The 12,366-nt window shown below is 39.3% G+C and overlaps 1 protein-coding gene across 1 annotated transcript in view; it reads left to right on the top strand.

The window, feature by feature from the left end:
- LOC126258062 (choline transporter-like 1) overlaps positions 1 to 12,366 on the top strand; it is a 153,010-nt gene that overhangs the window by 98,273 nt on the left and 42,371 nt on the right. The window contains exon 9 of the mRNA XM_049955612.1: positions 9,928 to 10,114. Coding sequence (XP_049811569.1) covers positions 9,928 to 10,114 — 187 coding nt within the window. The remainder of the gene's footprint in view (positions 1 to 9,927; positions 10,115 to 12,366) is intronic.

Below are 12,366 nucleotides of genomic sequence, written 5' to 3'. Positions count from 1 at the left end.
CGCCACTCCCATCATGCAGTGGTGCTGCTGCTCGCAGTGTAGTTTCAGCTCTCTGAGGCTGCAGACGTGTGTGCAAGTTGCATTTGCGCGCGTGTGTGTGTGTGTGTGTGTGTGTGTGTGTGTGTGTGTGTACTGGTGACAAAGTCCTTAATGGCCGAAAGCTATAATTGTGTGAATCTTTTTATTGTGCCTATTGTGGCTCAGCATCTCCACTATATGGTGAGTAGCAACTTTCCTTCTCTCGTATTGAAGTAATTTTTTGAAAGTTACTTCTTCAGCATATTGCTGTGATCTTTCTCTTGAACTGTTGGTCCCTCGCCTTTCTACTATGTTATTAAGTGATTATTAAATACATTTGCTACCTATGACTTGTCATTTATAACCCTTCCATTCAATTCAATAGTAATATCCTCTTTGGTGGTTGGTTGTCCTTTGTCTTGCTTCACTATATTCTGTATTGCCTTAACTCTGTTGTCAGACATACTGATTTCTGACATTATGTGCATGTAATTTTTTAATGACCTTTCTTAGTAATTTTGAGTAGTTTTTGTAGTGCGCAACTACTGCAGGGTCTCTACTTGTTCTTGCCAAAAGATACATTTCCCTTTTTCCTTTCACAAGATACTTTAATCCACATAGTGATCCATGGTTTTTTACATGGCTGTTTAATGTTCCTTCTGATTAGCTTATGCGGAAAGCTATTTTCAAATACTGATATGAATTTACCTTGGAATAGATTTTTGGGACCTTATCTCTCCAATTCATCTTGTCTTAACTTTATTCGCTCTTGCTAATTTTTTGTTTCACTTTTTATAACCAACCTTCTTTGCTGCATTTCTGTGTACCCTTACCTCAATTTACCTCTGATAGCAACTCCTGTGCTTCCTGCTCTGCTTCTTCTCCATCTCTGTGGTCTGTGGAATTTGCTACCATCTTTCACATCCTTCACCCTTGCTGACCACAGATGACCTTACACATCCATTACACAGTATATTCCAAAAGTGTTATGTAGGAGGGAGTGTGAGGAGAAGTACGAGAGTTTAAAAGTGCTGAAAGCAGTCATCCTTCTCTCCCCTCCATCCCATCCCCCTCTTACCTCACCCCCTTCCACTTCTCCCCCTTCCACTTCTCCCCCTTCCACTTCTACCTCCCCCTCTGCCCCCTCCCCCTCTGCCCCCCCCTCCCCTCTGCACCTCCCAGCATCTGATACACCTATCTGTATGTCGGGGTAGGACGTGTGGTTTGGTATGCACAGATCATAATTTTTCCTTCCAAATGAGGTAGCATATGACATGAAGCAAAGCTGCAGTGTGTTATCCCACACTGAGCATACTTTTGGTTATATCGATACTCTGCAGTGTCACACTTGACCCTTCATTATTAGGAAGGTATATAAAGCACAAAATAAGAAATCCTTTGAGACCAGACCTCTTTGTGCTTTTTCTTCTTTTCCTTCTTAAACATGCTAAAAAGTCACACAAAATGAAATAAATAAATAAATAAAAGGTAAATCATAACTCAAACATTAAAATTCTTAAACTTTCTAGTAATGGTTTCCATGAGTTTTAGGAAAAACATCTTCCAGTAACATCTGACCTTATTATTGCAGACATATCTGACCTTGTTATTGCATACATAACACAGGAAATTGAGAATCTCTAGATATTTAAAAAAATATCCTAATTAATTACTAATCCTACAACTTAGCTGCTTATCTACATTTGAGCACACCTTTTAGTTGCAGCTGAAGTAGCTTTTTTTCATTTTGAAGAGGTCTCTTTTGTTACAGATGTAGAAAACTGTTTTACTGTGACATGTATCTGTCGTGTCAGTAGAAAATAAACAGTAGCTGTGTGATGTAATTGTGAAAGCAGCAGTTTTCTTGGTGTTTTTATCATGGTAAATTTAGATTGAATAAGCACAAACAATTATAGATTTTAATGACAATTGTTGGTGAAACACACACACACACACACACACACACACACACACACACTACCTAAATGAATCCAGTTCCCACCATTTATCACACAATAATTTAGTGCCAAATGTGTCAGTGTGAAGAGCTCAGCCAATTTCAGATCACCTGGCATCTGAATTAATACTTTTAAAACACTGTGTTCAGGTAGAACAGAAGTAAATGGCACGAAATCCAGATTAGATCAGCATTCAGCCATGAAAAACAGATATATCCACAACACTCATTTCATTCTAAGGAGGTACCTCAAGCAAGAGAGGATTCCTACTAGGCAAATATTGCATTATACCAATGTTCCGCCCTCTGCCAAAAATTGTGAAAAAAATACAGTATTTAGTGAAAGACAGTTTTGGCTTGAGTGTACTCAGTGTATACAACATGCCTTGTGAAAGTGACAAAAATAATGTAGGGCAGACAGTATGCCTAGTGTCTAAGGACTCCACCGAACATAAACAGCGCAAGTTCAGAAACTTTTGAAAAGTTATCAGCAGTGGAACATAATGTTGCCTAAGTGCAGATATCGCCCCCTTGGGTGACGTCGCTCCACTTATAGTAAGCACTGTGTAAGAGGCAAGCATTAACCTCAACAGTCAATCATCTTCTGATGAAGAGAATGGGTCTGATCCTTGAATGGTGAAGTTATGTACTCAGTTATGATGCTTCTTGAAACTATAAGATACTTTTATTCTGTGATTTAATGTTTTGTCATGTAGGCATAATGCGCTTCCTGAAGTTATCGGATAAACAGTTCTCGACCTTAACCTATATCTTTCTGTGACAAATTACTGCTGGCTTGAAACACACTGTTTGTAAGTTTTAGTAGATCACATACACTTGAGTAAAATTATTTTTAAGACACTTCATATGCAGGTTTTGGATTCCTGTATTATTTTTGCCATTAATGAACAATATTTTTCTTATCAGGCTCTACTGTTTTAATGAGAGTGATGAAGTGCAGGTTTTTTTATTTTTTTATTTGTGCATTGAAAATGCACCTGATGGTATCAGCACTGTCTGCAACAATCCACACTATCCAGTAACAGGACACTTCTGGGATTTTCAGCCTTTGACAGCAAGATTGTAACTCCATAGTACTGTTTCATTTGTATTGCATGCTGTCCAAATTATCTCAATTACTTAGTTACGTTTTCAATGGACCATGGATCTGCACAATAGATCGTAATGATATGGAAGAACTAATTTTATATTCATAACTGAAATTAATTTAGACATATGGTTACATTCTGAACACTTCTAAGTTTTTTTTACTAAAAGAAAAAAAGACATACAGATTTGAGTAATTCCTAACCACCAACTTTTACACATTACATTAATGGAAATTCTTCTACAGACTGGAGGAGTTGTCAAGGAGAAACTTCCTCAGTTTGTCTAAAAATTTTGCTTTGTTGTCTCTCAAACATTTTATATCACTAGGTAAGAGATATGAAATGTTGCAACATTTTGTACTGCTTGTTGCGCTAACTACAACCTTAATGTGGAGTAGGGAATGTCATTGTTCCTTCTCATATTGTTAATATGTACTTAATTGTTCCTTTTGAGCTGTAGTGAGTTATTTACAACAAACTTCAAGAGGGGAAAAAATACCCGGTGAAACCAGTTTACAGAATACTCAACTCCTTAAACAGGTGTCTGTAAGATGATTGTGGGTGAACAACATGTTTATTCTTACAGCACATTTTTGTGCAATGAAGACTTTCTTTCTTAAACATGAGTTACCTTAGAACATTATTCTGTATGACATTATTGAATGAAAACATGCAAAATATTTCAACTTACTGATATGCCTTTCCCCAAGATTTGTAATGAGTTTTAAGTTCAAATGTGGCCAAACTAAGTTGTTTTAGGAGTTCCAAAATGTACTTTTTCCAATTTAAATTCTCATCAATATGGACACACAAGAATTTTGAAGTTTCCACCCTATTATTATTTCCTTACCATGTGTTACACTTATCATTGGTATATTACCACTAGATGTGCAGAGCTGAATATGATGGGTCCCCAAACAACACTGACTGGCACAAAAAATGTAACACCCAATAAATGAGGTATAATCATTGTGTAATTATCTATTTAATCAAAGTGAAGCACTTCAACCAATTTTTTGAGACATGGTATGTTATTGGCATTAAATTGTGACCAAACAATGAAGTGTTTGTTTATTGCACTAGCCCCAATTGTTGTTTCCCATACTACCTGGAAAACACATTACTGAATGTGAGCAAATAACGTTTTCCCCCTCTTGTAACACTTATTGTTGTACCCTGAATTGTTCCCCATTCAGTCACCCGTGTTTGCAGGAACTTTCTGTGATTGTTGTAGTCGGCCGCTGTGGCCAAGCGGTTCTAGGCGCTTCAGTCTGGAACCACGTGACCGCTACGGTCACAGGTTTGAATCCTGCCTCAGGCATGGATTTGTGTGGTGTTGCAGAAGTGTTGAGGACTAAACCTTCGATGATTTCCAAACTGTACGAAGGTACGGGAAAACTGGATGCTTTGCAAGGAGACCAGGAATAGGTCAAGAAGAGCAGTATCGAAGAGAGGTGGCACTTCTTACAACTTCAAGTTCTCTGCAACCGTCACACTACCACTATTGAAGGACGAAATGGATTACACCAGGGGTTAGTGAGAGAAGATTGGCTTTTTCCAATCTTCACTCCAGAAGACCAGCTATATGTCCAGAACTCACTAGAGAGCATTGCACAACTTGACCATGTTTCACAAGGGAACATCTTGGCTGGACAGTATAACAGTGGCATCAAGTCTTGTTCACCAATGAGCTATGATTTGGCCTCTGATCATCTGATGGAAGAGATTGAGTCTGGAGAATGCCAGGGAAAGGTAGTCCTCTTGCACATTCTGATCCAGATGTCTTTTCAGGATGGTTCTGTGATGGTGTGATCAGGAATCAATACAGCTGCAAGGACAGGTTTAGGCTTCGTGGAGCATGGGAGCCTTACCATATACCGGTATGTGGAGGAAATCCTCCTGGAGCATGTTGGGCCTTTCTCTCCATATGTTGGTGACAGTTTTACACTAATGCATGACCACATGTTGTGAAAATTGTGCAGGAGTTCTTGGATGAAACACGGATTCATGCTGTCCTGCTCAAAGCCCTGATTTGAATCCAATTGTGCACATTTGGATCAGCTGTGGAGAATAGCCCATCAGCACTATCCAGAGACCCTACAAGGCCTAAGGAATGCACTCCTAGAAGAATAGGATATGATGCATCAACAGGACAATACCACCTTAACTCAGATCATGCCTGGAAGGTTGAATGCCACCTTTGGTGCAAGAGGTGGCATTACACATTTTTGGAGATGTGAACAGAGGTATCCGAGATTGTCTCTGAGGTCTGTGAAGTAAATTGTGAAGTGTATAACATCAAAACAGAAGTGCATTATCTTTATGTGCTTACTCAAAATTTCCTTGAAGTGTGGATCTGTGGCTTAATTTGTTTATAATCTTCTTTCTTTTTTCATTGCTGGACACTTAGATGAGACCGTACCACAAAATTCCATCATAAGATAGTGGATTAGTGTCATAAACATGTCGTAAATTTAAAATAAATTTCAGTTTTTGTCAGAAGTTGAAGTGTTGCATTTTTCATGCCTGTTAGTGGATAGTGGTTGAATTATTAAGTACAACTTTGTGCATTTTTTATTCACACAGTCAAATGCCTTGGATAGGATACAGAAAATGCCAACTGGCACTATTTTATTATTTAATGCTTATAAAATCTTCTGAGTGAACATTTAACTGACATTATCAACAGAGCAACTCTTCTGAAACCCAAACAGTCATTTTCTGTGGATATTATTGTTACTAAGGTGAGATTCTATTCTAGAATGCATCACCTTCTCAAAAATTTTGGAAAATGATGTCAGCAGTGAAATAGGTTGTTAGCTATTGACATATTTCTTATCACTTTTCTAAAAGAGGGGTTTAACAGTGGCATATTTCAGTCTCTCTGTAGAGTTAGTGATCCATTACATATTTCGGATATGATTGGGTTTATTGTATTCTTTAGTACTCTATAGGAAACACCATCAAAACCAGATGAGCTTTTCTTTTGAGAGACTGTATAGTTTTCTTCATTCGGAAGAAGTTAGTGATACATTCATATGACTGAATTTTATGAGAGTTATTTTTTCAACATACTGCTGTAATTTTTCTATTGAACTGTGTGCCCCTATGCTGTCTACTATATTTAAGAAATAATTATTAAATACATTTCCTCCCTGTGACTCATTATTTGTAGCCCTTCAGTTCAGTTCAATTGTGAAGTTATGTTGTTGTGTGGCTGTTTGTCGTACCTGTTGTTTCAATACATATCCTACAGCCTTCAGTCTGTGGTTGGAACTACTGATTTCTGACAGTCTGTTCACATTCCTTGATTTTTAAATAATGTTTCTTAGTAATTTAGAGTAGTTTTTGTAGTGTGCAACTACTGCAGAATCCTTACTTATTCTTGCCAAAAGATACATTTCCCTTCTTCTTTCACAAGATACTTTAATCCTTCTAGTGATCCATAGTTTTTTACTGCTATGAATTTATTCGTGGAATAGATTAAATTTTATGTTGGTATTTGCTTCATTTTAAATTTCATCCCAGGTCATCTCCTGTAAATTATTCTTAAAAATATTTATCCAGGAGTCATTCTGATTTCCATTGAGGAGTATCCATACTGTAAGGCACTACGTTATTTATTCTAACTAACTGTGCATCATGATCAGAGAGAGCTTTTGTTATTGGTTAAACAGTTATTTTCTTGAGAAAAACAAAGAAAACATCAATTAGGGTCCTACTGTCTTTATCCATAAGTGCTGGAAAGTTAATTATTGAGATAAAGTTGTAGGATCAAAATAAGATTTCCAATTCCTTTTTCCTATCAGCAGTTTTCAGGATCTGCTTCATGAGAATGAATACTTAGTACCCTTCAGTACTGCTCTGACTGATCGGTGGAGACAAGGATGTGAATGCCTCTCATGATTGAATCTCAACTGGTCAAGATTTTTGAAATTTACATGATTCATTAGAATAAAATTTAGTCTTTAATTTAAAACACAACACCATTACATTAATTTCAATAGGCTATGTAATTTGCAACCCTGCAGGTCCAGGGGTAAGAATAGGCCCCTCGGTATTCCTGCCTGTCGTAAGAGGTGACTAAAAGGAGTCTCACACATTTCTGCCTTTGTAGGGTTTGACTTCCATACTTCCAAATTTTTTCGAAAAGCGAGCCAATTGGGGAAGGGCGCCTTACATGGTGCATCGTGTCCATTGTGCATTGAGATCTTTCGCCCCCTTTCTCATTGTCACATTGCAGTCCCGCTCATTCTCCATCTCTTGGGCAAGGATACGTTCCTGGGTGCGGTTTCTGCCATGCACTATGCCGTGTTGCTTTCTGTGCTGACGATGACCATAGACTTCTTTGCACCTGATATCCAGCTCGGTAGGCAGTCCGTTGTGGTGGGCCACCATGTACCCTGTCGGTTGTAGCTCCCTGACAACAAAGGGATCGCTCTGCTGATGCCTGTGCTGTTAACTCCCCACATATGCAAAGAAGTAGATGCCTATCTCCCTGGGGTATCGGAACTCCTGGTAATGGCCATCCTGCCAGGTGGCCCTTGCTGCGACTGGGTGGCGCCTGTGGGGAGGGCCCTTGGTCGGAGCGGGTGGCATCCAGATGAATGACACTCAGTGAAGCATGACACATCTTCTGTTGCTGGTGGCCAGCCGCCAGCAGTCTCTAAGCGATTGAGGGCTCACTTCAATGCACAGAAGTAAGACCCCAAATCGTTCCCCTCCTTAGCCACACCATGGGAGGGGCGAAAGGCAAAGGATGGCAATGAGACTTATTTGCCCCAGTTCCTAGTTTGTACAAGAGCTGATGGGGAGTCTTTCAAAACGATGAAGCCTCTGATTCAGTCCCATCTCAATTATGGGAACCTGGCTTATGGTTTGGTATTGTCTTCCGTGTTGCAGTTGCTTAACCCCATATTTCACTGCGGGATCTGACTCGCAACTGGAGATTTCCGCACAAGCCTTGTAAATGGCATACTTGTGGGAGGCTGGTGTCCCTCCATTGCGGATCCAGCACCAACGATTATGCTGCACATGTTTGTAGCTTGCCCGAGCATCCAGAATACTGTCCCATGTTACCCAACTCGGTCGTCTATCTTCAAGAACGGCGGGCCACGATCGCTGTTCGCATCCAGGCTCTTCTCTCTGGGCTTGAGTTTTTCCCTCTCCCACCTCTTTTTCTGGGCCCATGTACGTACACCCCTGTGGTATGTGTCCCACTCATGCCTTCAGCTGGATTTGGCACAGGCCCGAAGAACTCAGTCCCTCCTGAGACCCTCTGCCACCGCTTTCTTTCCATTCTTGCTGCATTTCACGGCTCTGATGTGGTCTATACTGACAGTTCAGTGGTGGCTGGTCGAGTTTGGTTTGCTTTTACTCTTAGGGAACAATCTGAACAATGCTCATTGCTGGATGGTTGCAGTGTTTTCGCTGCAGAGCTCGTTGCCATCTCTTGCGCCCTAGAGTATAACCACTCCTGCTCAGGTGATTCCTTTGTTATCTGTAGTGACTCCCTGAGTGATGTCGGCATCCCAGATAATGAACGTGTTGACACACTGGCCAAATAGGCTATGAGTGCACCGGCCCTGGAGATTGGCCTTTTGGAGTGTGATCTCCAGTCAGTTTTGCGGCAGAAAGTCCTTAGCACCTGGGGTGATGAATGGCGCACAGTGCTTTCACCCAACAAACTTCAGGTCATCAAGGAGACTACCGGTGTGTGGCGCTCCTCCTTGCAGGCCTCTCGCAAGGACTCTGTTGTCCTCTGCTGGCTACGCATTGGCCACACCTGGCTAACACATGGGTATTTATTGTGCCATGAGGACCCACCTCTCTGTCGCTGTGGTTCAGCGTTGACAGTGGTCCATATCTTGTTGGCCTGTCCACTTTTAACTACACTTGGGCAGACCTTAGCACTGCCTGATATGCTCCCTGCACTGTTAACAGATGACACTGCAATGGCAGGCTTCGTTTTGAGTTTTAGTTGAGTAGGGGGCTTTTATCACTTGAGCTGAGGGTTTGTCTCTTTTTTTTGTGTTTCATCTGGCCTTTGGCCTACGGTTTTAGATTGGGGTATTTAGTGTGTCTCTTGGTGGTTGGCTTTTCCTTTTTTTCTTTTATTTCCATGGTCGTCCAATCACTGTAACACTCTGTGTGTTTTTAATTCCTCTTTTCTGGTCTTTATCTATGTCTTTCATGTTCTGTGCCATCTCTCATCATCTACGTTGCTTGTTTTTGTTCCTTGTGGGTGTTTCATGATTGTGGAAAAAGGGACCGATGGCCTTTGTAGTCTGGTCCCTTCAACCCCACAAACCAACAAACCAACCAAGAATTTTACAATAATGGTGTCAGGTTTCATCCCCTTCCCATCTATCATTACAAATGTTATGATTATTTTGGTTTTTAGTTAAAATAACTAGTATGCAATGTCTGTTCATTCTTATTCGCTCCCAAGTTTCTTGGATCAGAGTGCACTTTTTCTGGAATAGATCAGAAAATGCAGAAAGGGGAAGTGTATTAACTAAGTCTAAATAAGAGAGTTAATTGTGTGTGCGTGTACATGTGTGCACGCGTGCGCGCACATGCATGGAGTGATGATTAACTGAGATACCAAGATGTCGTGTTCAGAAAATTAATACCAGAATTTTTCATTGTTGGAAGCTAATTGTAGTGTTTATCTGATTCAGAATAATGATGAACATTTTTGGTCATTTCAAATAATTTTAGCTTTTTAAAACAATTTTTATTTATTTTCTGTAATACAGCTCTTACAGCAGCTGGAAATAATTCATTCCTATAACACATTCAGTATTCAATTGATAAATGTCATATGTCTTTTCTTTACAGGTTATTTTGCTGCTTTTAGTATGTGCTCTGACAAAGAGAATACAGTTTTTGGCCGATTTATTTGAAGAATCGGCACATTGTTTGCAGAGTATTCCAGGATTGTTTCTACAGCCATTTATAACATTCATTGCACTGTTAGCATTTTTTGCATTTTGGGTTACAGTTATTGTTTGCTTGGCAACATCAAGTGAGTAAGAATAAAAGTGAGTTACTGTAGTTAATGTAAAACAAAGTCTAATTTCACATATCATTTTCAATAAGACAAATCAATTGAATGTAACACAATTCTGTGTTCATTTATGTCAGTTTTTTTACATACAATAATCATTTACATTCTGTTCTTTTAAATTATAAAGAAATCATTTTATTTTTTGTGATGTTTAATTTACCAGATGGTTACCCATTTCAGCCACTGCATGCATATACTTTGACGTATATGCAAGTCTGAGTTTGTGAAGTTTGTATGTAGCCCTGTCTCTAAATACATTTTCATAGTGCACAATAAGATTAAGCTTCAGGTTTACATGAAGGCACACTGACAATTAGTATGTTAATGTATACTTAGGGAGTTGTGCCAAATGATGGGCACCAAAAATCCTTTATTATCGGGCATACTTCAGTGACTGACATGGAACATTGTGTGTAGCAGAGATTAGGGATTGCAACGAAATGGGTATACAAATTAATAGCATAAATACCCACTCAATGAGGATGACTTTAGATAGTTTACAGAGAACATCACCTTAAGACAGATGTGATCATTTTAGAAGGTGTCACAATTTACACAATTAAAGGACTTAAATCTGTCAGGTGGTTGATAAAGTGGCAGTTTTGGTGAAAACAGGTACTTTCCACTCTTACAGAACAGGTTCATAAAGCTAAATTGCTTAGCAAGCTACAGTAGTTACAAAATTGTGAAACAACCTCGATTCTAGCTAGGATGTCATCTTTGGCAGTCTTAATGACTGTTAACTGTCAAAACCTAAAAGAAGAGTGAGAAGAGGATGCTGTCATCGATGTGAAGAATATTTTAAAGAAGGTTATTGGTGGTCATTAGGACAGCCACATTCATATTGATCCTCGGTTCTCTCACAGTATGTTAACATTGGATGTCAGGGTCTATTCATATGAATTTATGTCCCCAACTCGATGCACTGTTTAATGTCCCAATACCACCATGGTAGAGTGTCTGTATAGTTTGGAAAACATGGAGATAAACTAATGGCAAGTTGAAGCTTTGAGTCAGTCAAACAGGTGTGCCTGGATAACTCAATTAGTAACATACTTTCTGTGAAAGGCAGGGTCCTGGGTTTGAGTCCCAGCTTGACACACAGTTTTGTCACAAATGGACACTCGAACTGTCACTTCAGCAGAAGTATGACTCTGTGCTCTAAGACTGAACTCCTAACAATGCATATATTTTTTGGTAGTGATGGGCTTTTGCTCCTGTGGAAATGTTCCCATATGAACAAATCTTACTCGGGAATCACACTTGTGAAGACAACAGGTAATTAGCTATGTTTGTATTTCAAGAAAATATCCCAGATGTGAAGGAACATACCATCTGCACAATGAATCAGCTGAGCAGTCTTTCGGAATGATGAAAAAATTCATCCTGAGGCCTTCTGGATGCTTACAGCCGTAACTTGTGAAGAGTGTAAGTCTACAATCAAGTCCAGACATACAGTGCTGCTAAAGTTCTGCAAATTCTGTCACTCAAAAAGCTGGCTGTAAGAAAGCAGCATTGATCATTTTGCGTTAATTCTGTTAACTGCCAACTTCATCAGAGTATGGAATTATTTCAGAGGATTTCAGGAAAGAAGGATGCATTCTTACTTATTGCCACATAGGAATGCTGTATATTTCAAACCACACAAAAGACACTGGACCAACCATGACATTTTGTCATTTACACCTTAACTTCAAATGGGTCCAAGATCGAACTTTTCACTGCTATGGGCCTTTGGCAGAAAACTGTGGATTAAACACCAGTTCCTACACCACTGATATGTGCACCTGTCCTTTTTTGATGTGGGATAGTGGCTCTGGTGTCAGAGCAGCCTAAGACACAGAATAAAGTCATGTTGTAAGCTGTAAAGAGTCAATAATTGCCATCCAAATACATGGTCAGAAGTAATTTTGAATATCTGCAATTTACAGGCAATTGGAAAGGTATTCCACATTTTGCAAGACACCTTTGTTATTTTGTTTTTTGTCTAGACATGCTTCAGCACTTTTTGTGCTGTCTTCAGTGGGTTTATTTGTGTATCTTTCTTCTTCAAAATTGTTGTTGCATGTTAACCTTTAAAAAAAAAATTTCTAAAAATGTTTACATTTGCAAAATGAGCAAACATTGTAAAATATTTGACATTCGTTTGCACTCAGTACACGGTTGAGATATGCATCACTGAGTTTAAGTGTTTTATGTTGCATATTTAA

This window comes from Schistocerca nitens, chromosome 1 (assembly GCF_023898315.1).
Source record: "Schistocerca nitens isolate TAMUIC-IGC-003100 chromosome 1, iqSchNite1.1, whole genome shotgun sequence".
NCBI classification, from domain to species: Eukaryota; Metazoa; Arthropoda; class Insecta; order Orthoptera; family Acrididae; genus Schistocerca; species Schistocerca nitens.
This window is presented reverse-complemented; position numbering and strand designations above follow the sequence as displayed.